The 26795-nt window shown below is 36.3% G+C and overlaps 1 protein-coding gene across 7 annotated transcripts in view; it reads right to left on the bottom strand.

The window, feature by feature from the left end:
• Positions 1-8425: 8425 nt before the first annotated feature.
• Positions 8426-26795, bottom strand: part of MKLN1 (muskelin 1) — a 381688-nt gene continuing 363318 nt past the window's right edge. For 4 of the 7 annotated variants that reach the window (XM_063815012.1, XM_001135321.6, XM_054656300.2 and 1 more), the window contains 3 exons: positions 25435-25537; positions 17711-17765; positions 8426-8784 (listed from right to left, as the gene is read on the bottom strand). In XM_063815012.1, coding sequence (XP_063671082.1) covers positions 8663-8784; positions 17711-17765; positions 25435-25537 — 280 coding nt within the window. In that variant the 3' untranslated portion in view covers positions 8426-8662. The remainder of the gene's footprint in view (positions 8785-17710; positions 17766-25434; positions 25538-26795) is intronic. The other 3 variants (XM_009454213.4, XM_016958860.4, XM_016958861.4) reach the window with 3 other exon arrangements.

Genomic DNA, 26795 nt, shown 5'->3' with positions numbered 1-26795 from the left:
AGATCATGAGGGGAATGGGGAAGATTGCAGAACACGACAGAGCCCAACAATGATTCGAAACAATTGATGTCAGAAGAGATCTGATACCCATAAAGCACTTCTGTTTAAAAGCTCCAACCAGCTCATGCCAGCTTTCCAGAGTCCCATGATTTCCATTTAAGACCATGTGGATACTTTAGGATACGGCCCTGACCCCACATTGCCACAGAAGAGGGGGTAAGAGTAGAACCAAACAAGTTAGCAGTTTTCTCCTCCACACATTGAGTCTCATCTGAAATACTACTGAGGTGCAAAATGTGTGAATCTCAGCTAATGTGCACAGAAATACAATTTTTTTTGAGAGACATTTGCTTAAACGTGGTAAAGAACTCTTGTTTTATGGACTCCTTGCTTCATGTTCATTTTGTCTGTTTTTCTTTTGGCTTTTGACAATAGCTCATCCTTTTTGAGTGTGAGTTTAATTACGGCCATATTAAAAAGTCCATCATAAACAAAGACTCCTCCTCATGGTATGAATATGCTCCATATGCCCATAATGGTGCATAACGGACTTAGAAATTCAAATGAGTCTTAGGGTTGAAATTTCCAATGACCTGAGCAAGGCAGCTCCCTATAGCTTCTGGATAACATTTTACACCCAGAGTTCAGGCTTAAACAGACCTATCAACACAATTATTTTCGGATTGTCTATCTAGAAAACGGCAATGCTCAAAGGAATATAAATAAGGGTGGGGGGACATAGGCTTCCAGCCTGGTCCTTTCTCCACGTGGTAAAAAACAATGGAATGGCTGTGTTAATTTTTTTTTTAAATCTTTTCTGGCCTTTACTATGTTTGGTAATGGAAATAAGTCAGGGAAAACAAACTGAAGAGGTCTCATCACTTAATTAATACTGGTTTTTCTTCTTTATACTTAGAAATTTCCTAGTTTTTTAAATGATAAACCTATTTTGACAATCACTAACATCAAAACATTTTATCGTAAGTCCCATAAAAGATATTTAACATTCTCCAACTTTCGGCTCAGCTGGTTACAGCACCACATTTCCAGTCCAGGAGATGTTTTCACAAACAGAAGGAGCGATTCACAGCATTAATAAGCAGACTTGGAAAGACAGATTTTATTGGCTATGGAGGAAGTTGTATCTTTCTTCTCAATCTAATTTTCAGTCCAATTTTGGTTTTGAGAATCTATCTCTATCAGAGGGGATCTTAATTTCTGACTACTGAGTACTTCCAATTTATAAAAGAGCTGACTTTTAAAAAATTCTAACATCTTTCCCAAACTGTTTAGAAATATGCCATATTTGAAAGACGGAATACTGTTTGTTCCCAAGACCAACACAAGAAAAGGAGGTCCTCATCTTCGCTTTCCTGTACTCTTCCTCTGAGGCTAGTAACTCAACTGTACATAGCTTTTGGAGTGGGAGCAAGATAAGAATCTCTTTAAAAAGAGCATTTTAAAAATGTATGTGTATGTATGTATATTTATAAAGTATGTACGCATAAAGGAATCTGTTCACAGGAAAATGTTACATTATTTTCAACTCTAAATTATGCAGAAGACTATACAAAGTAGTTAATTAATACTATACTATCTACTTTCTTTTCAAAAGACATTTCACACAAATCCAAAAAGTAAGCTGGCTTAAAGAATAAGACAATCATAACACCTCTTGCCCAGGCTAATTGTAATGCTTAGGAAAGGAAGTCCACTTTTATTTTTCTGAACGGATGATTTGTAAGTAAGGAAGAAAATTGTTTACAATTGATCAGTCACCAAATTAATTTTTTTTTCTGGGAAAGGAAAAAAAAATCCCAAGAAAAAGATCAGTACATGACTTTTTAATAAATTTATCTTCCCCCATGGAAGACTACTCCTAAGTAACCTTTTGGACTTTGATATCTTATTATTAAATTTGGCAGTGAGTTGATAATTACTTGGTATTATTTATAACTTGGTATTATTTGAGGCAACACACTACAGCTGTCACTTGCAAACACCTGATGGCATGGCTCTAATGGTGTAGGATCCTCTCCTTTGTTGTAACTGAATTTATAAAGATTTATAAAGCTCTGCCAGTTGCAATGGGATTGGGATTTATTCTACATGCCTCCTCTAATTTAATCAATCACTTTACAGATGTGGAGGAAACCTAAAGAAAAAACCAAAATTATGAAATACTTCTAATGCCAAACCCAGATCTCATTATTGCTTGGCAAAGCAGAATTAACAGAGACCCTTGGGATGACATATAATTAATTTAAGGCAAGGAAACTAGTATCAGTTCAATTCTGTGTTACAAGTTATACATGAAATGACAATTTTCCTCCTATGTTAAAGGGCTAGAAAATAAAACCAACCAAATGACATGAGCTAAACTGTAACAAAGGCTTTCTTGAGATTTGTTAACAACGGAGAAATAAAGCTCAAAATTGGCTTTTTGAGTGGCTCCTTATTCATGCACACAGGCTTGTTCAGTATATCACACAGTGTTTCTTCTTCCTGCCAATTAATTTGGCATTCATTAAGTAATGAATGAAACTGAAGAATGATGATCTCCTCAGGCTTTGTGTGGCAGACAGCTCAGATATCTGAGCTAACTGCTGTGACTGCTAGCATCCCAGATGGTACAGAGCTATGTTGCAGCAAGAGCTTAAATTCAGTGAATAAGCAAGGGAGCCCCCAGACTGCATGTTGAAATGTTTTATGGCTGGTTTTCCTGCTGGATCCTTAACAAGGAACTGGTTGTATGTAAGAAGCTGCTCACCTAGTTTAAGATCTAGAGCCCATTAACACTGGATTTTCTGTTTTAAGATCTCAAACAGTTATTTGGGAGAAGGGAAATGCTACTTCCCAAGAAATGCTACTTCCCAAAGACTATTCAGAATTACTGAATATTCTAGAAGCATGAGCTTTGAGGCCTTTTGGTAGTCTTCTTCCCAGCATCCCATTAACAAAATTATTTTAGGGTTAGAAATGAAGAAATTTATTTTTCCTTTCGATTTGTGGACCTCTAAAATCCATAAGCAAAAAGCTCCTATTTTTCCTTCTCTAACATACCCTCATTGTCTTCTCTAGCTCGTTCCTGAAGTTTAATACTTCCAAGTTAAAATGCCTTAGATAAGCAAAATAGGACTTTGCACACAAATGTTTAATAGTTCACTGAGGCTGTCTGAAAAGCAGATAAAAAGGAAGACATTATTTTATAATTAAAAGTGATACCTTAGAACTGGTCCAATTCCCTACCAAACATTTCCCCTTTTTTGCCATTGATCCTACAGCTTTCAGACAACATTCATGTTAAATTCTGTTTTCCAGCAAGCTCAGCAGTGTTTGGGGATAGACAGCACATTGCAAATCTTATTTCCAAATAATGATTCTAATTAAGAAGATAAACTAGGACTACCCTTTCATTTTTGTGTTTTTAAGCTGTTAAGTGGGATCCAGTTCACAATATAAAACTTTAGCCAAAAAGACAGTGATAATTTCCCCGATGGCGTTTCTCTCTGCACCACTAGAGAAACTAATTTACTATAACCTCTAATGACTCCTTAGGCTAAGGGCTACAGAAGCTACCGTCAGATGATTTCATTGCTATGACTGGCCTAAGAGTTAGTCATTTGGAATTGGAGCTAAATTCACATTCTTTTTTTTTTTTTTTTGAGACAGGGTCTTGCTCTGTTGCCCAGGCTGGAGTGCAGTGTCGCAATCATAGCTCACTGCAGCCTCAAACTCCTGGGTTCAAGTGATCCTCCCACCTCAGCCTCCCAAGTAGCTGGGACTACAGGCACATACCACCACACCTGGCTAAAAAACAAAAATATTTTAAGTAGAGATGGAGTCTTCCTGTGTTGCCCAGGCTGGTCTGAAATTCCTGGGCTCAAGCAATCTTCCCGTGTCAGCCTCCCAAAGGTCTGGGATTACAGGCGTGAGTCACTATGCCCAGCCTAAATTCACATTCTTGAGGGGAAGAGACATATATAAGGCTGCATTATTTTTATTTAAGGAAAAAAAAGAAAAAGAAAAGCAATCATTTCATGGCAATTGAAGCCACTTCTAATATTCAACTATTTCAGAAATTTAAAGTCAATTCTTAACACAAATTCTAACTTCAGCAGAAATCAATGTTACTCATGGGAGGTAGGAATAGAAACAAAAAGGTTAAAAAATACAATAAAAAGAAAAGACAAAAGGTAAATGGAAATTCTGATGATATGCTGAATTCAGGAACTCTGCTATCAAACCTGTACTTTACCAATAGTTTTATGACAAGAGATCCTAATGCCAGAAAAAGAGGCCAACACAGGTTTCTCCATTAAAGCTGCCACAGCCATTATTACTATCCCCAAATGAAAATGACTCAAGTACGTTTATAGCAATATCTGAATGTTATTAATTTCTTATGAATTTCATTATTCTCTTGTCATAAATAAGGATAATAGAGCATTTGCCTCAGAATGATTTTGATCATTTTTTTTTCCAAGCAATACAATGCTCCTACAGAATGCCACAGAAAATCTAGGAAGTCTAGGGCTAAAAAAAAGTGAAGAATAAAGTTACATTAGCTAAGAAAAACAAACGGAAAAACAATTCACAGTATTTGGTGGATAGAAGGAAACCAAAGTTTTAAAAATCATATATAAATAGAACCTCTAATACAGCATTTATTCAGAAAAAGAAAAAGCATTTGGTGAAGAGATCAATATACTGCAGTAATGAGTCCTCACCCAAAACAAATGAGGGCAACATCATTCACGTAAGCTAGTCAGCTTTGTATTATTTCAACAAACTTGGAAATGTCTGCCTTCAACCAACAGACCTCTAGACTAGAAGCTTTGGATAGCCAAGTCATTTCAGCATTAAAACAAATCACAGGGAGATAGAAGCCAGGGTCTAGAACCACAAAAGAATAGTGTTATTTGACTAATAAGGATAACAAAAATCTTTTGTGTTAAAGCATCCAAAGACCTAATCTGTAAGTACTATCATATGTAGACACTGTATGATACTCCTCCAGCCATAAACTTTTTCTGGGCAGTCTTCACATCCTAGATCGGGGCTACCTTAGGAATTCAAAACTTGGTGAGAATTCAGGCAAGAATTTCTACAAAGGGATGAGATTGTGGATGAATGTGGAATTTTAAGAAAAGAAGGGTTAGGAAGGGTGTTTTTTTTTTAATAGTTAGATGACTTTATTTAGAATATACATTGCAATGATTCCCTCCCACAGAAATCACTTCAAACCGTAATTCTCAAATACTGTGCAACATTCAACCAGCTAAGGATTTCACGTGACTTTCAGGAAATAAATGACCCACAATTACCCAGTGAATTCCATGTAGTGTTAAGAATAATTGCAGGTAACTTCTTCATGTAATTACCATGAAATTGAGTATAATTTAGAGAATAAAATCAGGAATATACTCCTAACTGCTTTTTTGATCCATTAAGCATCATTCTCAATCTCTCACTAAATGCTTGGGTGCCTCAAACTAGTTTTTCTTTATAGGCTAGATTTTAAAACACTGTTTTATTATAACTCTGTTAATGTATCTCTACATAGCACTTTTAAGGCAGATGTGAAGAGATCAACTGGAATAAGCTGCCAACCATTTATATACAATATAAATATTTTGCCCAAGAATGCAGTTTTACAAGCTTAAATCACTGAGCTCTAAACCCATCAAACTTTTCTATGATAAACCAGTGACTTTTTAATGTATTCTATCAGTTTTTACTTATTAGACATGGACAGGTCTGTTTTCATATAAATGAAAATCAGGTCTAAAAGATGGCCTTGATAAGAGTTACTACTGTCTGTCAGCTTCAGCACAGAGGTAGGCATTTAAGTCTGAATTCCTTTGCTTGAATAAGAGTGATACATTCTTCAATCAATCAAACTGGCCACATGAGGTCTCTGCCATTACCAAAATAAAATGCAAATGCACTTAAGAGGTGTCTTGAAAATCAGATTATTTCTCATGAAGTACAAGCACTGAAAATAATGTTGGATATCTACTTTAATTTCTGGTTGAAAACAATGTATTATACTAGGAAAAAGGATGAATGAGGTTGAAGCTGGAGATAATACAAATGAGAAAACTGTATCCCACTTAATTTATGTGTCTAAAGTGTTAGCCAGGTGTTTCAATTAGGGATTCACCTAGGCTAGAATAATTGTTAGGTAGTAAAGCATATACACTTGGCTATATAAACAATGTACCTAAATACCAAATTCGATTATTTAAATTATAATCTATGCTGGAATTCTTGGAAATACATGTAGCTCCTCACTAAATTGTGACATGTTGTGAGCAACATGTCAATCTTGGTCATGGATATATGAAGCACTACATTCTCTGCAATCATTTCCAGCAGTGCTCCGATTAAAGCCCCACAGTACAGAGTCTGACTTTTCAATTATCTCCTCAGTACATCTATCTCACTTTGGCAAGAGCAAATGGCTCGCTATGATTCAACCCCATTTAAACATGGCGGTGAGCAAAAAATTTCAGAAATGAAGGGGGAAAAATTCTACCTAAATAAAGTGAGGGAAGATGAAATTAAACATGTTTTCCAAGAAGACTAGTAGGGAAACATTTAGGGAAAAACAAAAATAAAATTACTGAGGTCAAGAACTTAGTTTCCTCCAAATAACATTTAAGGAACTGATGAAAAAAATTACAAAGCACTGTAAAAATAAATGGTGGAGGGCAGCAGATTTTCACTTGCTTAATCTTTTTAAAGTGCCAGAATTCACACTAAGCAAAACTAGAGCTTTTAAATTTAGGAAGTCTTAGCAAGCTCAAGTTCTTCCTTGTCAATCTTCTGATTTGCACCTGTCTCCACAAAAGATTTAACAGGCTATATTAGTGATATTAACATTTTATGTTCTTGTGTCACTCAGGGGAATCGTTTTATGAAACTGTTGAAGTATGTAAGCAAACTGTATTTACTTGACTGGATAGCCACTTGGTTATTCTGCAGCTACACAAGTTGGTACTTGCTGAATTATATAGCATACCTTTCACAAGTAAAGGTACAGATCAAATTGCTTAAGAAATCACTGTTGACTGCTTTGGGATGCTAGGAAAGCCAAGGAGCCCATGATTCAAGCCTAGAACTAGCAAAAATATATTTCTATCCATCCCCAAAATAAGTAAAACCATGTACTAAAGACAGAATAAAGTGGGACCTCAATGTTTCATTCCTATACATGGTACTTTTTGAAAGTGCAGGTTAATTTCTTCTTTGGTGAGGCCTAATCTTGCTACTCAGGGACATACTTGATTCCATAAAGCTATTCACTCTTAAGAGCCACTGGATCGACCGACACTTCTTAATATGAATCTGCTTTAGCATGGTGGCAGTCAGCTTCATACAACATGCTTTTTGAGCAAATGTAAGCACTAGCCAGATGTAGGTTTCCCACATTGCATTCCACAGCACATCATCAGAAGACATGTACCTCTATCTCTCACACAAAAAATTTGACCCATGGAAAAGTCCATCTGCCATACCTTGTTTTTTAATGAAAAAATATCTGAACCATTCACAAAGTCTGGTCTATGTGCTTAATGAAATGCCTGTCAGTTGTATACCACTGGACAACCACAAACCATTTCTCTTCAAAATAACAATATCCACAAGCAGATATAGAGAGACAATGTGTATAAAAATAAATGAAAGCAAAGCTCTGGAAACTCAGCCTCCTCTCTCAAATGAAAATACTACAGAGATAGCACAAGATAAATGGGAGCCCTGGTTCTGCAGAGCTCTTCTGGACGAAAGAGTCATTTTCTCCTAAAATTGCTATTAAGATATTATTCACTACTAGATCCCTCCTGCTGGTCATTTTTAGAATGGCTCTTAAAGGTTCTCAACTATTGTCTCCTCAGTTTAAGGTTTCTGTGACTCAAAGTCAGATGCTATTGTAATATCTACTATAAAATATATCATTATAGAAATATTATATACCAATCTCAGATAGGTGCTTGGGTCAATCTCAGGTTTCATTTTTAGTTCTATGGCCAAGAGTGCAAACTTGAGACCTCAGTTCTGCCTACTGTTTAATGTAACACAAGACAAGTCAATACAGACACAGATATCACCTTAACATACATCAACTGTCCTAGAGAACTATACACTTGTTAAGAATGAAGTAAAGAGGTGAACAAGTGACACCATTTACACGCAGTTGTGTGATGGGAGGCAAAGTGAAATGGGAAGGGAAAAGGCAGGCCAAATGACCAACAGCAACAACATTCAAAATACTTGTAGTGCTGAATCTGTTAATAGTGCTTATTTCCCCCAATTAAAAAAAAAAAAGAAATAAAAATCTGAAAAGGGTAAACTGCCTAATTTTTCTTTTATACTCATTAATTCTTAAAAGATAAAGTAAGAAAAAATATATATATATATATTTAACTGGAAAGTATACCAATTTCACTTTATTAGCCTAATTTAGGAATAGGATGAGGAGAGCGGGGTTGAGGTCAGGCATGAAGGAAGAGGGTAAAAACTTGTGATGGTTAAGATCCCTTCAGAACTCTGGTGCAGTCCTCAATCACTGCAGCTTTACTGTCAGTCAGTGGAGCTGCAATCCAAAAGACGGAAAATCGACTCCTGTTTTCCATTTCTGTGTCCAGTGACTCTTCAGTTACAGTGTGATGAGGTCTACCAGGTTGCCTTTAGGAGGAGTCATGCTGTCAGGAAAGAAATTTACTAAGGTGTCAAAGAGCTGAGTTCTTTGAGCATAGGTGTGATCCACATCAGAAAAGCCTGGTGAAGAAGATACAAAGAAACATCCATTGTGTTTAAAACATGTAACAGAAAAACTAGTTGAGACCAGCAGCAATGTATTTTATAATGGAGAAATCAAATCAGGCTTCAAAACCAGGCAGACACTACTGATCTGACCCCAGTTCTACTACCTGGATGTGGTGTGATCTTAGATAAATTAGTCAGACTTTCTGGCTTTCAGACTTTGCTTCCTCAGCTGTAAGTATGTGATAATCCTGTTTACTTCATACAGTTATTGTGCAGATTAAATGTAGTTACATGAAAAGCGTCTAGCAGAAGGACTGGCACTTTAGTTACAAATAATACTGATCTCTCTTTTTTTCCTTATTAGGTCTTTTCTCTGCTGGTCCACTGAGGAAATTCCACTTGTCTTTTCTGACTTGTTAATGCTTCTGAACCACTAAAATAGTTTTTTAGTAAAAAAATATAATAAAATCAAAATGAAAGAGGTCTTTAGAAATTAGTCTAAAATCATTAATGTCTCTGAGACAGCTGGAAGTAGTCTCAGGGAACTGAGTGATAACAGAGACGACTGAGGGAGATACATGTACAATATGTAGAATGGTATCTGCACATAACACTATACCTTTATGCTACTATGTACCAGGCCCTATGCTAGGCACACATTATGTGAGGAATAAGGCAATGAACTACTTTTATCCTGATACATATTAGAAAGCATATGACATTTTTAAAAGGTAGGGATTGTTAATCTAAAGGATTTTTCCCTTAACCTCTAATAAACATTCAATTATCAAGTTCATTCCAGCTAAAGGAACATTCAGTGAGATGCTGTCTTCATCAATTGGTTTATCTCAGCTGCTTCAGATTTCTTACATACAAATGAGATATTTAAGTGATAAAATAAAATAAATAATTTCCCCTATCCCTGAAATAGCTGAGACATGAGAGCGCTGCTAAATGCCATGAGAAACAGAAACAGAGCCATCAAGAGTTATATATGCCATGGTGTTCAGTGAAAGTGACTTCAGATCAGACTGCTTTTCATTCAACTTAAGAGTACCATTTTAGGTCCAACCTGTTTTAGTCTTGTAAAAGAACAGGAATAGACCATAACATTGCCAAAGATACCAGTTTCCTGGAAGGAAAATAAACAATACCTCAAGAACAGCACATTCCTTTTTATTTTTTAAAAATATATTGTTTTAAGTTTGAGGGAGAATGTTTACTTGAGATGAGCTTGAGTTTAACAAAGCCCACTATCGGATCATGGAAATGAATGGAAAGAAATACTCCAAAATATTAACAAAGGTTATCTCTAAACGGTGAGATTAGAGTCTTCCTTTCTATTTTATGCTTTTTTTTTTGAAATTTCCAAATTGCTTCTTTTTCAACTTTTTATTTTGAAAAATTTCAAACCCACAGAAAAGTTTCAAGAATTGTGCAATGAACACCCCATATAGCCTTCACTTAGATTCATCTCATCAATTAATGTTTCATCAAATATGTTCTCTCTCTCTCTCTCTGTCTCTCTCCATGTGTGTACCCCACTGAAAATCTTTTTGCAGAACTATTTGGGAGTTTTAGACAGCTTTGCCCCCTACAGGCTCAAACTAATTTCAGCTCAGAACAAGAACATTAACTTACATAACCAATATATATTAAATTCATGAAATTTAACATTGATGTCCCAATAATACCAGTTATTTTTCAGTCACTTTTTTACAGTCATGTTTCCTACTAATCTAAAATCCAATCCAAGATCACACACTGCATTTAGTTTCCAAGTCTCCTGAGTTTGAAATAGTTCCTCAGCCTCTCTTTGACTTTAATGAATACTTTTGAAGAGTACAGAACACTTATGAGTGGAATGTGTTGAATTTGGGTTGCCTGATTGTTTCTTCATGATCAGATTCAGTTTATGCAGTTTTGGCAAGAATGCTACAGAAGTGATATTGTGTGTCCTCAGTGCATCACCTCAGAAGGCATGTGGTATCAGTTTATCCCAATACTGATGATGTTAACTTTGATCATCTACTTAAGTTGGTATATGCCAAGTTTCTCCAAGGTAAAGGTGTTCTTTTCTACCTTTGTAATTAATAAACTATTGATAGGGAGATAGTTTGAGACTGTGTAAATATCCTGTTCTCCCACAGCCCTGCATCCAATAATTTAGCAATCATTGATGATTCTTGCTAAAACAATTATCAGTTATATGATGGTGATTTTCTAACTCTACGACTCCTTCTACAGTTGTTGACATTCTATTGTAAAGAAGAGCTGTTTCTTCCCCTCCTCCCATTTTACTTATTTGTTCGCATCACTGTGTACTCAGGGATTCTTCTCTTGCTCAATGTTATACTCATTACTGTCATCATTCATTCTGATACTCATATTGTCCTAGATTTGACCAGTGAGAGCCTTTTTGAGCTGGCTTCTGTGTCTTTTTGAAATGTACCCATTAATTTTGAGGTACTTCCTTACTTTCTGGTATATATCCAAATTCATCTTTACACAGCTCTGGAGTCCTACTTTCTTTTAGCTGTGACTATTATTTAAAAACCAAGCAAGAATAGCTGTGCTAATTGCCAGGGTGTCATTGTTTCTAGGCCTATGCATATATGCCTATCATATGCATACTTTTTTTAGACTATTATAGTTCATGCTTTTATTGTTAATTCTAATTTCTTAAAGCCCCAGAGGATTCTTCCTTCTTATTCCATTCCATATCTCCTTTCTTCCACCAAGAAAACCCTGACTCCCAGCAACATCATATGTACTCATTTGCTCAACTTAAAATACATAAGAGTTCTAGATTTGCTATATATGTACCACTACCAACCAAACTCAACATTTCTTTGCTTTTGTTTGTAGACCATACCTCACTGAAAGTATACAGTCTAAGCACTGTACTAAAATGGCTTAGTTCTTTCTCTTACGTTCTGAGTATGTAGAAGTACAATGCTGTGTTATATTTTTAAAAGAAGATATTGATTCTGTAATGCTACTCTTTATAAAGTAACACCATTTTCTTGAGATCAAATTATCTAAGAAGGAAAAAACACTGAGTTCCTGTGTGGTAGGTACTTTAGGTATGATTACATTTCATTGTCACACAAACAATGAAGTATTATAATCTCCAGTTTCAGATGAGATGACTTAGAGAGATTCAATAATCTTAAGGTTATTACTATTTTTGTTCTTCATCTACCTCTTTTACACAGAAAGAGATTCAGTAATTCAGTGAAGTCTCACAGCTAGGGAGGGAAGAGATGGAATGTGGAACCCATGTCTGTCTGACTCCAAAGCCCTTTAATTTTTATTAACTCACACTCATTAAGTGCTTAAGTTGTAAGGCAATGTACTAAGCTCATTTAACTCTCAAAGGCACATCTTTTATTTTTATTTACTATTTACCTATGAGGAAATTGAAACTTACACTATCATTAGACGAATGGTTAAATTATGGTAGATCCCTATTATGAATAATTATGTATCACTTCATAAGAATACAACTGATCTAGTGTAGCTTCATAAAAAGTCTACAAGCCACATCATTAACTTAAAAAAACTATGCTGCAGAATATGTTTTTACATTATATAATAAATTAAAACAGCCCATACAAACCTATATATTTATATGGGTGTATGCATGCGTATATACAGTTGATCTTGATCATTTACAGATTCCATATTTGTGAATTTGCCTGTTTGCTAAAATTCATGTGTAACCCCCAAACCAATACTTGTGGTATTTCTGTGGTCGTTGCAGACATGTGCAAAGTGGCAAAATATTTGAGTTACCATATGCACACGTCCCCAGCTGAAGCTGAACTCTGTGATCTCTGCTGCTTTCTAGTTTCAGCTCTTACTATCCACAACAGCCCTTTCACCATCTGTTTGGTGCCACATTTTTGTGGTTTTGGTGGCTTCACTGTTTAAAATGGCCCCCAAATGTAGTGCCAAAGTGCTGTCTGTCATTCCTAAGTGCAAAAAGGCCTTATGGGGAAAAATATGCACGTTAGATAAGCTTGGTTCAGGTATGAGTTAGAGTGATGCTGACCATGAACTTAATGTTAGTGAATCAACAATATATATTAAATGAGGAATCTTTAAACAGAAACACACATAACACGTGGTTATATATTAATCAGTAGATAAAATGTTGTGACCAGAGGCTTGTAGGAACCTAACTCTGTACTCTTTGAATAATGAGAACCAACTGCATCTATGTCTGTGTATATGGTTGTGTGTGTGTAAAGATGTATTACGTATAAGTGATTATACTTGAGGGTAAAATACAGAGATTGAGGAAAGTTGTTTAAGGAGAATTCTAAGCTTTATATGTAATCAATGTTTTTTCTAAAAATAAATTAAAAAGGGGTGGGGATCTAGGAAACTCATCAACAGTACCACAACTACTTAAATGGCACTGCTAGGACAAAAAGGTGATATTGATTCTAAACCTCATGCTCCTAATCACTATGTTTATCTTACTTTATTTTCATAAATAAAGTAAAATGGAAAGAGGAAGTAACCATTTGAGCAGTGGAAACTGGTAAAGCTCAGTGAGAGGTAGCATATTTAGTGGTTTAGAAAAGGCGCTCTGAAGCCATACTGACAGGGTTTTAATCCTGGTTTTGCCATTCACTAGCACTATGCCTGGGCAAGTTAGTTTAGCCTCTCTGTACCCTAGTTTCTTCATATACAAAAGGGGATCATACAGTAGCTACTTCATAGGGCTACTGTGGGGATAATCATGAGTTAAGACATGCAAAGTGCTTAGAAGAGCACTTGGCCCCATAGTAAGTGCTCAATAAATATTAATTAGCTATCAGCATATCACTAGTAGTATGACTGATGACAATGACTGCTCTAAAAAGAAAGTGACCTATTAGGAGTAATTTTTTGTTTTTAGAGATGGAGTCTTGCTACATTGCCCAGGCTGGATTCAAACTCCTGGGCTCAAGAGATTCTTCCATCTCACACCACCATGCCTGGCTAGGAATATACTTTTAACTTAACATCCGACACGTAGCTGGATTTTCCTACTTGTGGTAAAGGAGAAATAACATGAATTCTCATTTTTTTCCTAGCATACACATTATTAAATGTACACTTCTTATTTCTAACACTAAACTTTATATTTGGACTGTAAACTTCTAAAAAGAGTTGTGAGGACCAAAAAAGGACAAACCTGGGCAATACAGTGAGATCTCATCTCTACAAAAAATGTAAAAAAGGAAAAAAAAATTAGCTCAGCATGGTTGTGCATGCCAGCAATCCCAGCTACTCGGGAGGCTGAGGCAGAAAGATTGCTTGAGCCCAGGAAGTCCAGGCTGCAGTGAGCCATGACTGCACCACTGCACTCCAGCCTAAGCATCAGAGCAAGATCCTGTCTGAATGAATGAATGAATAAATAAATAAATAGGCAACATGCTTTACAGACCAGATTTTTCCTACTTGTCACATACCCTGCTGAAAATAAGTTTAATTGCTCCAATTCATACTTTCTAGAAATAAGATATAGCTCTTAAACTTAGCAAAGTGACTGAGTTCAACCTTAAAAGTGCCTATAGCCACCAGAAGCTCTAAAATCAAGATCCTTGGAGATTTTCTCCGAGGTCACTCATTTTTCCAAAACTAAGATAATGTCACCTTCCATCTTTCTGATTCTTTAAAATATTACATACAATATTAATACTTTTATTTAATTCTCACTAAGGGATGAACATAAATTGGATTATTTCTGGAGGAAGTCATTCAGAAAGTTTGGCTGAGGGTTTTTTTTTTTTTTTTTTTTTTTTTTGCAGACCTTAGAAAATGAAATATTCATTTATACAATGAAAGGTACAGTAAATAACCCATTTTATTTCTATTCTAATTGGCACAAAGATAGAACAGTCTGACAGAAAATTAATAAGAACAAGAACCAGGGACTCTAAATAGGCATGAAACCTTATGAAAAGTACTTCTTGTTTATAAATACTAAATCAAATTTCTCATTATTAAAATTAGCATACAATCTGAATTTGCTCCTTATCCAAATTCACCAGTGTTACAAAGGTGACTTTTTTAAAAAAAATAGAGACAAGATCCTGCTATGTTACTCTGGTTAATCTTGAACTCTCGGGCTCAAGATGATCATCTCACCTCGGCCTCCAAAAGTGTTGAGATTACAAGCATGAGTTGTCGCACCTGGCTAGAAGATTAAATTTTTAAGGCAGTCAATAGTAATGGTACCCTGAATGGAGCATTTACTGCTTTACTGTGCTAAGTATCTTGCAGAATTATTTCATTTAATTCTCTCAGCAATTTGAGGTAAGTATTCCCATTACCTCCATTTTACAGATAAAGAAACTGATAATTAGAAAGTTTAAATAACTTGCTCAAGATCACTTTTAAAAGAGATCCTGACTCTCAACCACCATCTCACATTCCAACCTCCTAATCACTAGGCTATATAATACCTCCCCTCAGACAAGACAGGAAACAACATCCCACAGGAATTTCCCCTGCTTGTATTTTTCTCTTTTTGTGTTTGTATTGTTCTCAGTATATCTGAGGTTTGTTTAGAATCCAAATAAAACAAACTTTCCTGACAAAATATATTAGTTGGCAGTGAATAGCTCAGAATCAAAAGAAAGGAGTTAAGCTGAAGGTAAAATATTTGCTGACACCACCCTAATTGATATATTTAAATTGCTGCCAAGAAATTCTTGTTCTAAAGGCTAAAAATAAGTCAGTTAGAGATAGTTTAGTGCTATGCACTAATAAATAAAATAATGGGCCTGGGCTGTGGTATCAGACATAAGGCACATAATCATTCAAACAGAATATATGCCAGACCCCCAATTCATGTATCAGTACATCTGTTTCAAATGCTAGAATTCAGAAGGGCATGAACTTTCCAAAATAATGTTTACACCTAGGTTCTCCAGCTCACAGAGTGGGGATTTCTAGTAGCCTAAGGACTTCAACTCGAGTGTATGAATAGTGGTAAATCATTATCTAAATTCTTAGGAGAACCTTCTGGAGTCACGTTTATAGCAGTCTGCTCAGTCTAGTCCTGAGGAATCCTACATATTCTGGAGTTAGAACTTAGGACTGGAGTTGCCTTGATCAGTCGAGAAGCCTCAATCACTCGCTATGGATAAAGGGCAAGACCTCAAGAACACCTCTATTTTTTCATCCCAGTGAAAAGCACCAGAATTATATATACTCTTTTTTCTTTGAGGTACAGTTCACTTTCAAGAGATAAAAGGTCAAATAATGAAGAAACTAAATTGATATCCCAAAGTGTTATTTTATTCCAAACATAAAAAATAGTATTTATATTACATACAATGGAAAATTTCAATACTATTGCTCAACTCTAAGGCAAATAATAACTGCACCAGCATCAATGGGATTAATATGCATTCACTGACCAGAGGAAAGCTGGGAATTTCCATACTTCAAGACGATTATCTTGGTAAAAAATGAAGCTACCATAAGTTATCCTGATGAAAATGCCCTTGAAAATTCACCCAAGTAAAGGTCTGGGTTCTAGAAACTACCCACTTTATTACAGTCTTGGTTTGGTTTTTTTTTGGTTTTTTTTTTGAGATGGAGTCTTCCTCTGTCGCCCAGGCTGGAGTGCAATGGCACGATCTTGGCTCACTGCAACCTCCCCCTCCTGGGTTCAAGCACTTCTGCCTCAGCCTCCCGAGTAGTTGGGATTACAGGCGTGAGCCACCGTGCCCGGCTGATTTATTTATTTATTTATTTAAATTTACTATTATTATTATTTTTTGAGACGAAGTCTCACTCGGTCGCCCAGGCTGGAGTGCAGTGGCGCAATCTCGGCTCACTGCGAGCTCTGCCTCCTGGGTTACCGCCATTCTCCTGCCTCAGCCTCCTGAGTAGCTGGGACTACAGGCGCCCGCCACCACACCCTGCTAATTTTTTGGTATTTTTAGTAGAGATGGGGTTTCACTGTGTTAGCCAGGATGGTCTCGATCTCCTGACCTCGTGATCCTCCCGCCCCGGCCTCCCAAAGTGCTGGGATTACAGGCATGAGCCACCACGCCCGGCCTATTTTTTATTTTTAAAGACAGTCTTTCTCTCTGTCACCCAGGCTGGAGTGCAGTGGCATGATCTTGGCTGACTGCAGCCTCTACCTCCTGGGCTCAAGTGATCCTCCCACTTCAACCTCCTAGGTAGCTAGGACTATGGGTGCACACCACTACACCTGGCTAATTAAAAAATTTTTTTTGTAGAGACGAGGTCTTACTATGTTGCCCAGGCTTGGCTCAAACTCCTGGTGGGCTCAAACATCAGCATCCCAAAGTGCTACGATTATAGGTGTGAGCCACTGTGCCCAGCCTACAGTCTAGTTAATAATTCATTAATACTAAAAGAGAGTATTACTAAATTAAGACTAAAGTGTTTGAGAAAAACTTGAGTTTCAACCAGAAGTTATCTTGAACAATTAAGATAACAAAACTCCCATTTTCAGGAAAGAGATAATCTATCTTCTGTGCTCCCAAAACATTGCCTACCCCATCGCTATTCTCTTGACGACACACAATTCCACAAAGAACGAACTGAGAGGAAAAACTATTTAATCAACAAGTATTATCTCATAGTGTGTATCAGTAAAACAGCCTGCATTCCAAGGCAGTGCTATACAAATTAATTTATTTTGACTGTGTTTCTATTGCTATCTGTTTGCATACTAACACAGCAATTGGTATAATAGTCATTGCAAACTGAACTGCAAAATGATACCTCAAAGCAACTTTGTAGCAGGTTATTAGAAATTTTGCATGATACCTTGAAACTTCATTTGCTCATCTATTTGACTGAAACATCTCACCTGATGTTTCACGTAAAAGAAACCAAAATCCAACCTTCCAAATGCTAGGGCATCTAGCTGGATAAATTATACTGCAATACTTACCCAGAGCTGTAAAATCTGAACCAGATTTGAATAGAGCTGATGCCAGGAGCTGAAACTGTTTAAAAAAAAAAAGAAGCAGCAAATTAGCTGGCTAAGTGCACTGAAGGAAAATAGCCTTCTATAACTTTGACCATTTATCAGCAACTACGTATTTTTGCATATGTGTGACATGGGTCTATTCACCAAATAGTGGCAAGAAGAACACATTCAGATTACAGAATATAATGACTTTTCTATTAGGCTGCTATTATCATTTTCTAAAATACTGGGCCATGTCCTGGAATTATTTTATTTTAAAAATGTATTAAAGTATGTACTTATTAAGGAACAACAGCACAACAAAATAAAAAAGAAAACTGTCATTTGAATGTAACACATATGAACAGATTGGTGCCCTGGGTCCCGTTACTGAATTTTTAGCATATATGCATTCTCATCTCAAAAATAAATGTAAGCCACTGTAAAATACCTGATGTCTCAGCTGTGTAAATCAAAATCTGAGAAAAAAAGCATGTATAGACCATTCCTAAATTACAACTTAGATTGAGATTCCACAATTATATATAATTATATTGTTAAAACCCAAAGACCTTTTTTAATGGACATAATGTTGTAAATGTTGCTTAGATTTCCAGGCTGTCAGTTAAAGTTAGTTTAAAACAGACAATGTAATTGAACAATGAAGAAACAGAGTAAGACAAAACTATTGCAACATTAGCAATTTAACAAATAGGCACAAAATAAAAAATCTGGAGAACTATTTATATTTATCTTGAATGAGAATGCAGGAAAAGAGACCAGTTAAAGGAATGAATTAGAGCAGACAAACTCCTCAATGGAGTTACTTGGCACTTCCCAAGACTTGAGCAGTTAATATCACCAAGTCCTCAGGATATATTTCACATCTATGCTTGCAGCCTTTAACATTTCAGATATTAAATCATACCAACATTTGTAAGCCCTGATTAATGGTCCTTTGAAGATCAGAAATTGTACAAATATTCCATAGGTATTTATCTAAGCAAGAGTTATGAAAAGGGGGGATAAAAAGAAAAATTTAAAAATGTATAGAAGTTCTTTATACATTCTGGGTGTCAGTCCTCTGTCAGATATATCCACTGCAAAGATTGTTTAGTATGTGGCTTGTCTATTTATTTATTTTTTGAGGCAGGGTCTCGCTCTGTCACCAAGGTGGGAGAGCAGTGGCGTGATCATGGCTCACTGCAGCCTCAACCTCTTGGACTCAAGCAATCCTCCTGCCTCATTTTTTGACTTTTTTTTTTGGTAGAGACAAGGTCTCACATGTTGCCCAGGCTGGTCTCAAACTCCTGGTATCAAGCAATCCTTCCTCCTAGGCCTCCTAAAATGCTGGGATTACTGGTGTGAGCCACTGAACCTGGCAATGTCTATTTATGTTTTTAAAAGTCCTTTAATGAGAAGAAATTTTAACTTTTTTGAAGTCCAATTTATCCAGATTTTTCTTCGATGATTACTGCCTTTAGTTCATGTCCAAGAAATCTTTACCTATCCCAATGTTGTGAAGATAATCTCCTATGTTTTCTTCTCAAAGCCTTATTCTTCTGGATTTTATATTTAGACCTGTAATCAATCTTAAATTAATGTTTCAGTAAACAGTGAGAAAGGTTTGAGATATCCAGTTATTCAGTATCATTTGTTAAAAACTTTCTTTTCCCCGTTGGACTTGGTACCCTGGTCAAAAAACAACTGACCACATAGTATGGGTCTACTTCTGGACTCCATTCTGTTGTACTGATCCATTTGTCTATCCTTAAGCCAGTACCACACTGTCTTGATTATTGTGGCTTTATACAGAGTCCTGAAATCAGATAGCATAAAGCTTCCAATTTTTTCTTTTTTCAAAATTGTTTTGGCTAGTCTAAAACCTTTGCATTTCCATGTAAATTTTATAGTAGTTTGTCTATTTCCTCAATGACAACAACAACAAAGACCAAACTTACACTGCATTAAAATAAAGGCCAATTTGGGGAAAATGGGCAGCTTTAAACAATTTTTAGTGTTTCAATCCATAAATATATCTCTCCATTTATCAAGGTCTTCTTTAATTTCTTACAACAGACTCATTCTACCCATTTGATATGTCTGATGCTAATATAAACTATGCTTTTCATTTTCTAATTGTTCACTGCTAGTATAAAAATTGCTAATAATTGCTTTTTTTTCTATTGACCTTGTATTTTTGTAATCTTGCTAAATTCACTTGTCCGAGTATATTGTTTTGTAGACACCATGGGGTTTCGAATGTACATAATCATGTTACCTACAAATGCAAACAAATTTACTTTCTCCTATCCAATCTATATGTTTTTTATTGCTTTTTCTTTATTACACTAGCTAGTGTAATTCTGGTAGAATGTTGAATAGAGGGGCTAATAATATACATTATTTCCTTGTCACAATCTTAGGGAAAAGGGTTAAATGTTTAAGAATAGCCCTAGCTGTATGTTTTTCACAGGTGTCCTTTAGGAATTTAGATTCAAGAAGTTTCTTTTTATTCCTAGTTTGCTAAGAATTTTTATTATGAATGAGTCTGAATTTTCTTAGATGCTTTTCTTCACTTACTAAGATGATCTATGGTTTTCCTCCTTCATTCTGTTAACATGGTGAATTACACTGAATTTTTTTTCAAATGTTAAACTAGCCATATATTCCTAGAATAAACCACCACTTAGTCATAGTACACTAACCTTTTAATATATTCCTAATTAACTAAAATTTTCCTAAGAATTTTACATTTATGTTCATGAAAAATATTGGTCCATGATTTTCTTTGCTTGTAATGTCTCTCTTGGGATTTTATTTTATTCTAATTTATTCTGAGATAGGATCCCACTCTGTCACCAAGGTTCAGCGTGCAGTGGTATGATCACAGCTCACTGCAGCCTCAACCTCTCTGAACTCAGGTGATCCTCCCACCTCAGCCTGCAGAGGAGCTGGGACTACAGGCATGGCACCACCCAGCTAATTTTTTGCATGTTTTTGTAGAGACAGGTTTTTGCTATGTTGCCCAAGCTGGTCTCAAACTCATGGGCTCAGGCGATCCACCCCTCAGCCTCCCAAAATGCTGGGATTACAAGCGTGAGCCACCACGCCCAGCTTCTGTTGGGATTTTATATCAAAGTTAACCTGGCTTATAAAAGGATTTAAGAAGTATTGCCTTCCTCTAATTTCTGAGAGTCTATGTAAAATTGTATTTTTTTCTTCCTTCTTTGAATGGTTGATAAAATTTACTGCTATTATGGGCCTAGAGTTTTTTTTGTTAGAAAATTTTTTATTACAAATTCAATCTCTGTAGTAGATCTGGAGTTCCTTAAGATTTTCTATTTCTTCTTATGTCAGTTTTGGTAAACTGTGACTTTTAAAGTATTTGCCAATTTCATCAAGTTGCGGCTTAATTTGTCAATGAAGTTTTCCATACCCACTTTACTTTTAATATATGTAGGGTCTAAACTGATGCCCTCTTTTCATTTGTGATGTTGATAATTTATGTTTTCACTTTTTTTCTTGGTGATATAGTTTGGATTTGCGTCCCTGCCCAAATCTCATGTTGAATTGGGGGAGGGGTTTGGTGGGGGACCATTGGATCACAGGGGCCAATTTCCCCCTTGCTGTTCTTGTGATAGTGAGTTCTCATGAGATCTGATGGTTTAAACATGTGTGGCATTTCCCCCCTCATTGTCACTCTCTCTCCTGCCATCATGTGAAAAAGGTGCTTGCTTCCCCTTCACCTTCTGCCATGACTGTAAGTTTACTGAGGACTCCCAGTCATGCTTCCTGTTAAGCCTGTGGGCCTGTGAGTCAATTAAATCTCTTTTCTTCATAAATTACCCAGTCTCAGGTAGTTCTTTACAACAGTGTGAGAACAGGCTAATACACTTGGTAAGTCTTGCTTGGGGTTTATCAATTTATTTACCTTTTCAAAAGGCCAACTTTTCACTTTTAAAATTTCTCCATTGTTTGTTTCCTATTTCATGAATTTCTTATTTCCTACTTATTTGGGGTTGAATTTGTTCCTCTTTTCTAACTCCTAAGGTGAAAAATAAATTGTATTGGCTCTACATATAGGATAAGGAGAAAACTATTATCTTAACAATCTGATTAAATAAGTACTGTATGTACTGGCCTAAGGATTTTAACACATACCAAGGGATATTACAGACCTCTTTCCCAAACTCTGGATTCAAATATCCAACAGTCACCTCAACATCTTAAGTTGGCTGTCTCATAGATATCTCAAACTGAACATTTCCAAATTTAAACTCCTGAATGCCAGTCAGGAGTCCCCACAAACCAGTTCCCCACAGAATTTTCTCACTTCAGTTGATAGTAACTCCATCCTTCCAGTTTTTCAGGCCAAAACCTTTGAGTCGTCTTTCAAACACTAGATCTAATCTATCATAAAATTCTGTTGGTTCTATCTTTAAAATATATTAAGAATCTGCTCTATTTTACTTCTCACTGCTCTACTATTACTTTGGGCTGAAATACAGTAACTCCTTGTTGCCCAGGCTGGAGTGCTGTGGCACAATCTCAGCTCACTGCAACCTCCACCTCCCGGGTTCAAGAGATTCTCCTGCCTCAACCTCCCGATTAGCTGGGATTACAGGCGCCTCCTACCATGCCCGGCCAATTTTTTGTATTTTCAGTAGAGACGGAGTTTTACCATGTTGGCCAGGCTGGTCTTGAACTCCTGACCTCAGGTGATCCACCCACCTCAGCCTCCTGAAGTGCGGGGATTACAGGCGTGAACCACTGTGCCCGGCCCAGTACTTATTCAATTCTAATGTACTATATAATTTGCTTCTTTAATGTTTATTGTCTTTCTCCACTAAAATGTAAGTACCTCCTGGGCAAGGATCTTGTTTGGTTTGCTGATACAGCTCCTCTGCCTAGAATGCCTGACCTATTATGGGGAATCATTTAACACAACTGTTAAATGAATGACACCAGTACTCTGGAAACTCCGCAGAAGTGTAATGAATATAAAATGTGTTATTGTAGCTGAAAATTTATTCTCATTCCTTCTCTATTATAGAAGTCTTCTCTGAAAGAGGTATAATTGATTAGGCATCCTTTTCTCATGGCTTTTCTAGAAAAAAATATCATTTTTTATAAGATTTATTGTAAGTTCATCACCAATTCAGAACCCATGTTCTGAAGACTGGAGGAAGCCAATAACATTTTTTTGTTATATAGTTGATAGTCAGCTGTCAATGTCCTGACAACAGGCACAATGATGATGATCATAACAACTGTGAAAAAAAAAATCTAAAAAACACTTTTCGTGTTTTGAGACTTAAATGAGAAAGTCATTTAATAACATTAAATGTCTGTAAAACATATAAACAGAACAAAAACAAGTTACTATAGAAAATGAAGAACAGTAAGCCCCTTCTCAATGAGTGGAATGATTTCCTACAATGAGATCTACATGTCTCACTGACAAATATCGTGAGTATACATGTGAACTGTTACCAGAGGATTTCTTCCCCCCAAACAGACTGTTGGATATAAAACATTTTAAAAGTTAAATATGTTCACAAATTTTAAAACAAAATATTAATACTACGGACCAGTAATTCTCAATGTCAGGAATGTTTTCTATTTTCTGTTCTTTAAGAGCAGACAGAGGAGAACCTTAGGGTGAGGGCATGGTGTGTTTTTTTCTTTTTTTTTTTTTTTTTTTGAGATGGAATCTTGCTCTGTCGCCCAGGCTTGCAGTGCAGTGGCACGATCTCAGCTCACTGCAAGCTCCGCATCCCGGGTTCATGCAATTCTCCTACCTCAGCCTCCCCAGTAGCTGGGACTACAGGAGCCCGCTACCAAGCCCGGCTAATTTTTTTGTATTTTTAGTAGAGACGGGGTTTCATCGCATTAGCCAGGATGGTCTCGATCTCCTGACCTTGTGATCCGCCCGCCTCGGCCTCCCAAAGTGCTGGGATTACAGGCGTGAGCCACCGCGCCCAGCCAAGGGCATTGTTAAAAAGTGTCCGAGGTGATTCTGATGCCAACACACACACACACACACACACACACACACTTCAACATTTCTTTCTAACTTCTACTAGGGCTCACCAATTCTTGCTAGATTAAGCTTTTATGAAATGGAATGGAAGCTGGTGGCACACAAAATCCTAAGTTGTTACTATTTTAAAAAGAAGAAAAACAGAAACCGGCTACCAAAATTTTAAAAACGGCTCAAATGAACTTGAGATACCTCCCTGTCCTGTTTTTTTTCCCCATTAGTTTAACTTTAAGAACAAACTGTCTTGTTTTCTTTGGCCTACTTGCAGCTCACACAGCTGAAATTATTTACTTTGAAATATTTTGTTTTGGCTTCAAAAAATAAGGAAAAAATGACTGTTCCCAGTTACAGCTATTTTACATAGAATATGGAGAAAATACAAGGAAATCTATGCATAACTCTCAAATGCATGGCATAACACAATTAACATTAATGGACTCTTCACAACTAGGTACAGTTATAAGTCATAAAAGATTAAATCAAACATATTCTGCCACTTGGCAAAACTATAATTATTTCTCCTATTTGCACAGTGTCATGAATTGACTGAAAACTCAAGGAAAGACAATTAACTGTCCCCCTTCACGGGGGTTCTAAAGCATGTCCTGCAGATTCTCTACCTACTGAAGGGCCATAATCAATATTGAGAGACTTAGGACTTAATTTTATAGTACGAAACTATGAAAGAGTATCTCTTTGTTATGGTGCTGAAGACATGCAGTCTCTATTGCTTGAAAGTACAATGAACCTGGAGCCTGAAAGTGATTCAACATTAAATCTGACACCTGTGTCAATGCTCAAGCATGCCGGGCACAGCTTGATACTGCTATTACAAAGCCAAAGCAAGGCAGCAGCTAACACGGAAAGAGACCTAAGGGTCAGAACTACATATAATCAGCACGAATTCTGTGAGTGGAAGGCAAATGCACTGCAGTTCAGATATTGCTAGATGAACAAGGATGCCTGGCAAAAGGAAAAAATGACAAAAACACAAAAATCATTGCAGGCATTTTCACACACCATGGATGAGCAAACATGTCCTTAAGGATATGAAATCTTCAGAAACAGTTGTTTCTATCCCAATGTTATGTAACAAAAAACTGAAAACTAATGATTGGCTAACTGATTTCTCAATCTTAGCAACTAGTGATGAATGAAATTAGTAGCCTATAGACAAACAATACTGCTACAACATTCACATAACTAAATATTAAGGCACCAAGGATTCTAACTCCCACCAACCTCTCTTCATTTTCTCCCTAAGCAACAGGGGAGTTTTCTTTCCTCTCTTGGGGGATCTTAACTATCCACAGAAAAGTTTATATTGAACCATTATGTAATCCTTAAGTAAAATAACCATGGGACTATGGACAAAGTAAAAATTTCTATTTGCTTTCCAAAACACAAAACTAAGTTAAAACTTTATACCTGATAATCCTTTTCTGAATGGACCAAGGGTTTTTGGTGACTTGAATCTTATCACACGAAAACATGCCTATTCAATTTTTATTTCACCTGCTCTGTGACATTTTAAAGATTACTGATGTCATCATATTTTCTTTGTTTTCCTTTACACACTCAAGAGCAAAATCATTAAATATAAGTTAGGAAGACATTTAAAAATACTTAATTTCTGAAATTTATTACCACCTTTCTTTACCTCTTTTGTCTCTTCTGGGTCTGAATGATCCACAGTTATATAAAGATCATTTTGTAAATATTTCAGAGCACTAAGGGGATCCATTTGGGCCTTTTCTTCAAACCTAGAAAATGTAAACAAGGATAATTATCTGGAGTTATGAGAAAATATCAGAAATGTCTTTCAGACCTGGAATAAAATACACTGTTATACTGAGTATGAGGAGTTGTTCTGGATATTTAGAAAATGTCAGTTTAGGAATCCAGAATTAACAATACTGCCAGGTAGATAGTGTAGTTGTGGAGTTCTTGGAAATGTAATGGTAATGCCAGGTGGTCACAGGCAGCTGTGGTGCTAGAGACTGGGTAGGAGCATTTCCTATCTTCTCTTAAAACTACAAGGTAGCACTAAACCAACTACCAAACAAAGTGAATATACTACGTATTTTATAAAACAGAACTTCAGAAAATCCCAATGTGTTTCATCCAAAACAAGTAGACATAAAAATAAAAACACTTGCTTAGATTTGTGTATTTTCTAATGGAGATGCTTAACAGATACCTTGGAAACTGAAATAAGCAGGGTATCTTTAAATGAATATCATTAACACTGATTACTTTTAATGAGATTATGTCCATGTCTCAGTCAGTAAAAACAACCGCAGCAACCACTTATCAAGCATTTGTAATATGCTAGACATTGTATCAAGTATTTTACATGTATCACTTCATCTATTCTCACAATAATGCTATGATGATGATCTATTTTATCATCGTTTATCACACAAAAAAACAAAAAAACAGGGTGCTGTGGCTCATGCCTGTAATCCCAACACTTTGGGAAGTCAAGGTGGGTGGACTGCTTGAGCCCAGGAGTTTGAAACCAGCTTGGCCAACATGGCAAAACCCCATCTCTACAAAAATTAGCCAGGTGCGGTGGCACATGCCTACAGTCCCAGCTACTCGAGAGTCTAAGGTGGGAGGACTGCTTGAGCCTGGGAGGTCAAGGGTGTAGTGAGCCATGATCGTACCACTGCACTCCAGCCTGGATGACAGAGTGAGATCCTGTCTCAAAAAAAAAAAAAAGCAAAACTGAGGTGCAGAGAATGAATCTGGATGAGTTCTCCTAAACAACAACAAAAATCTGTAAGTATCTATATCTATATATCTATTTGAAAAAGATAACGTCTCTGTTATACCATAATTACATACAGGTTTATTTCTAATAAGTTGGTATACTTTTCAAAATATACAGACAAGGAAAAGATGAATTTTCTTTGAGTAGGAAAGATGATGAAGAGCCTTTCACGATGGTGTTCAGGTTGATGGCATCCTTGGTGACAGGGTTTCTGTACTTCACGCAGGGACAAAGACTAGCAAAAT

This window comes from Pan troglodytes, chromosome 6, assembly GCF_028858775.2.
Source record: "Pan troglodytes isolate AG18354 chromosome 6, NHGRI_mPanTro3-v2.0_pri, whole genome shotgun sequence".
In the NCBI taxonomy this organism is placed as follows: domain Eukaryota; kingdom Metazoa; phylum Chordata; class Mammalia; order Primates; family Hominidae; genus Pan; species Pan troglodytes.
The sequence above is the reverse complement of the archived record's forward strand: the minus strand, read 5'-3'. Positions and strand labels throughout refer to the sequence as shown.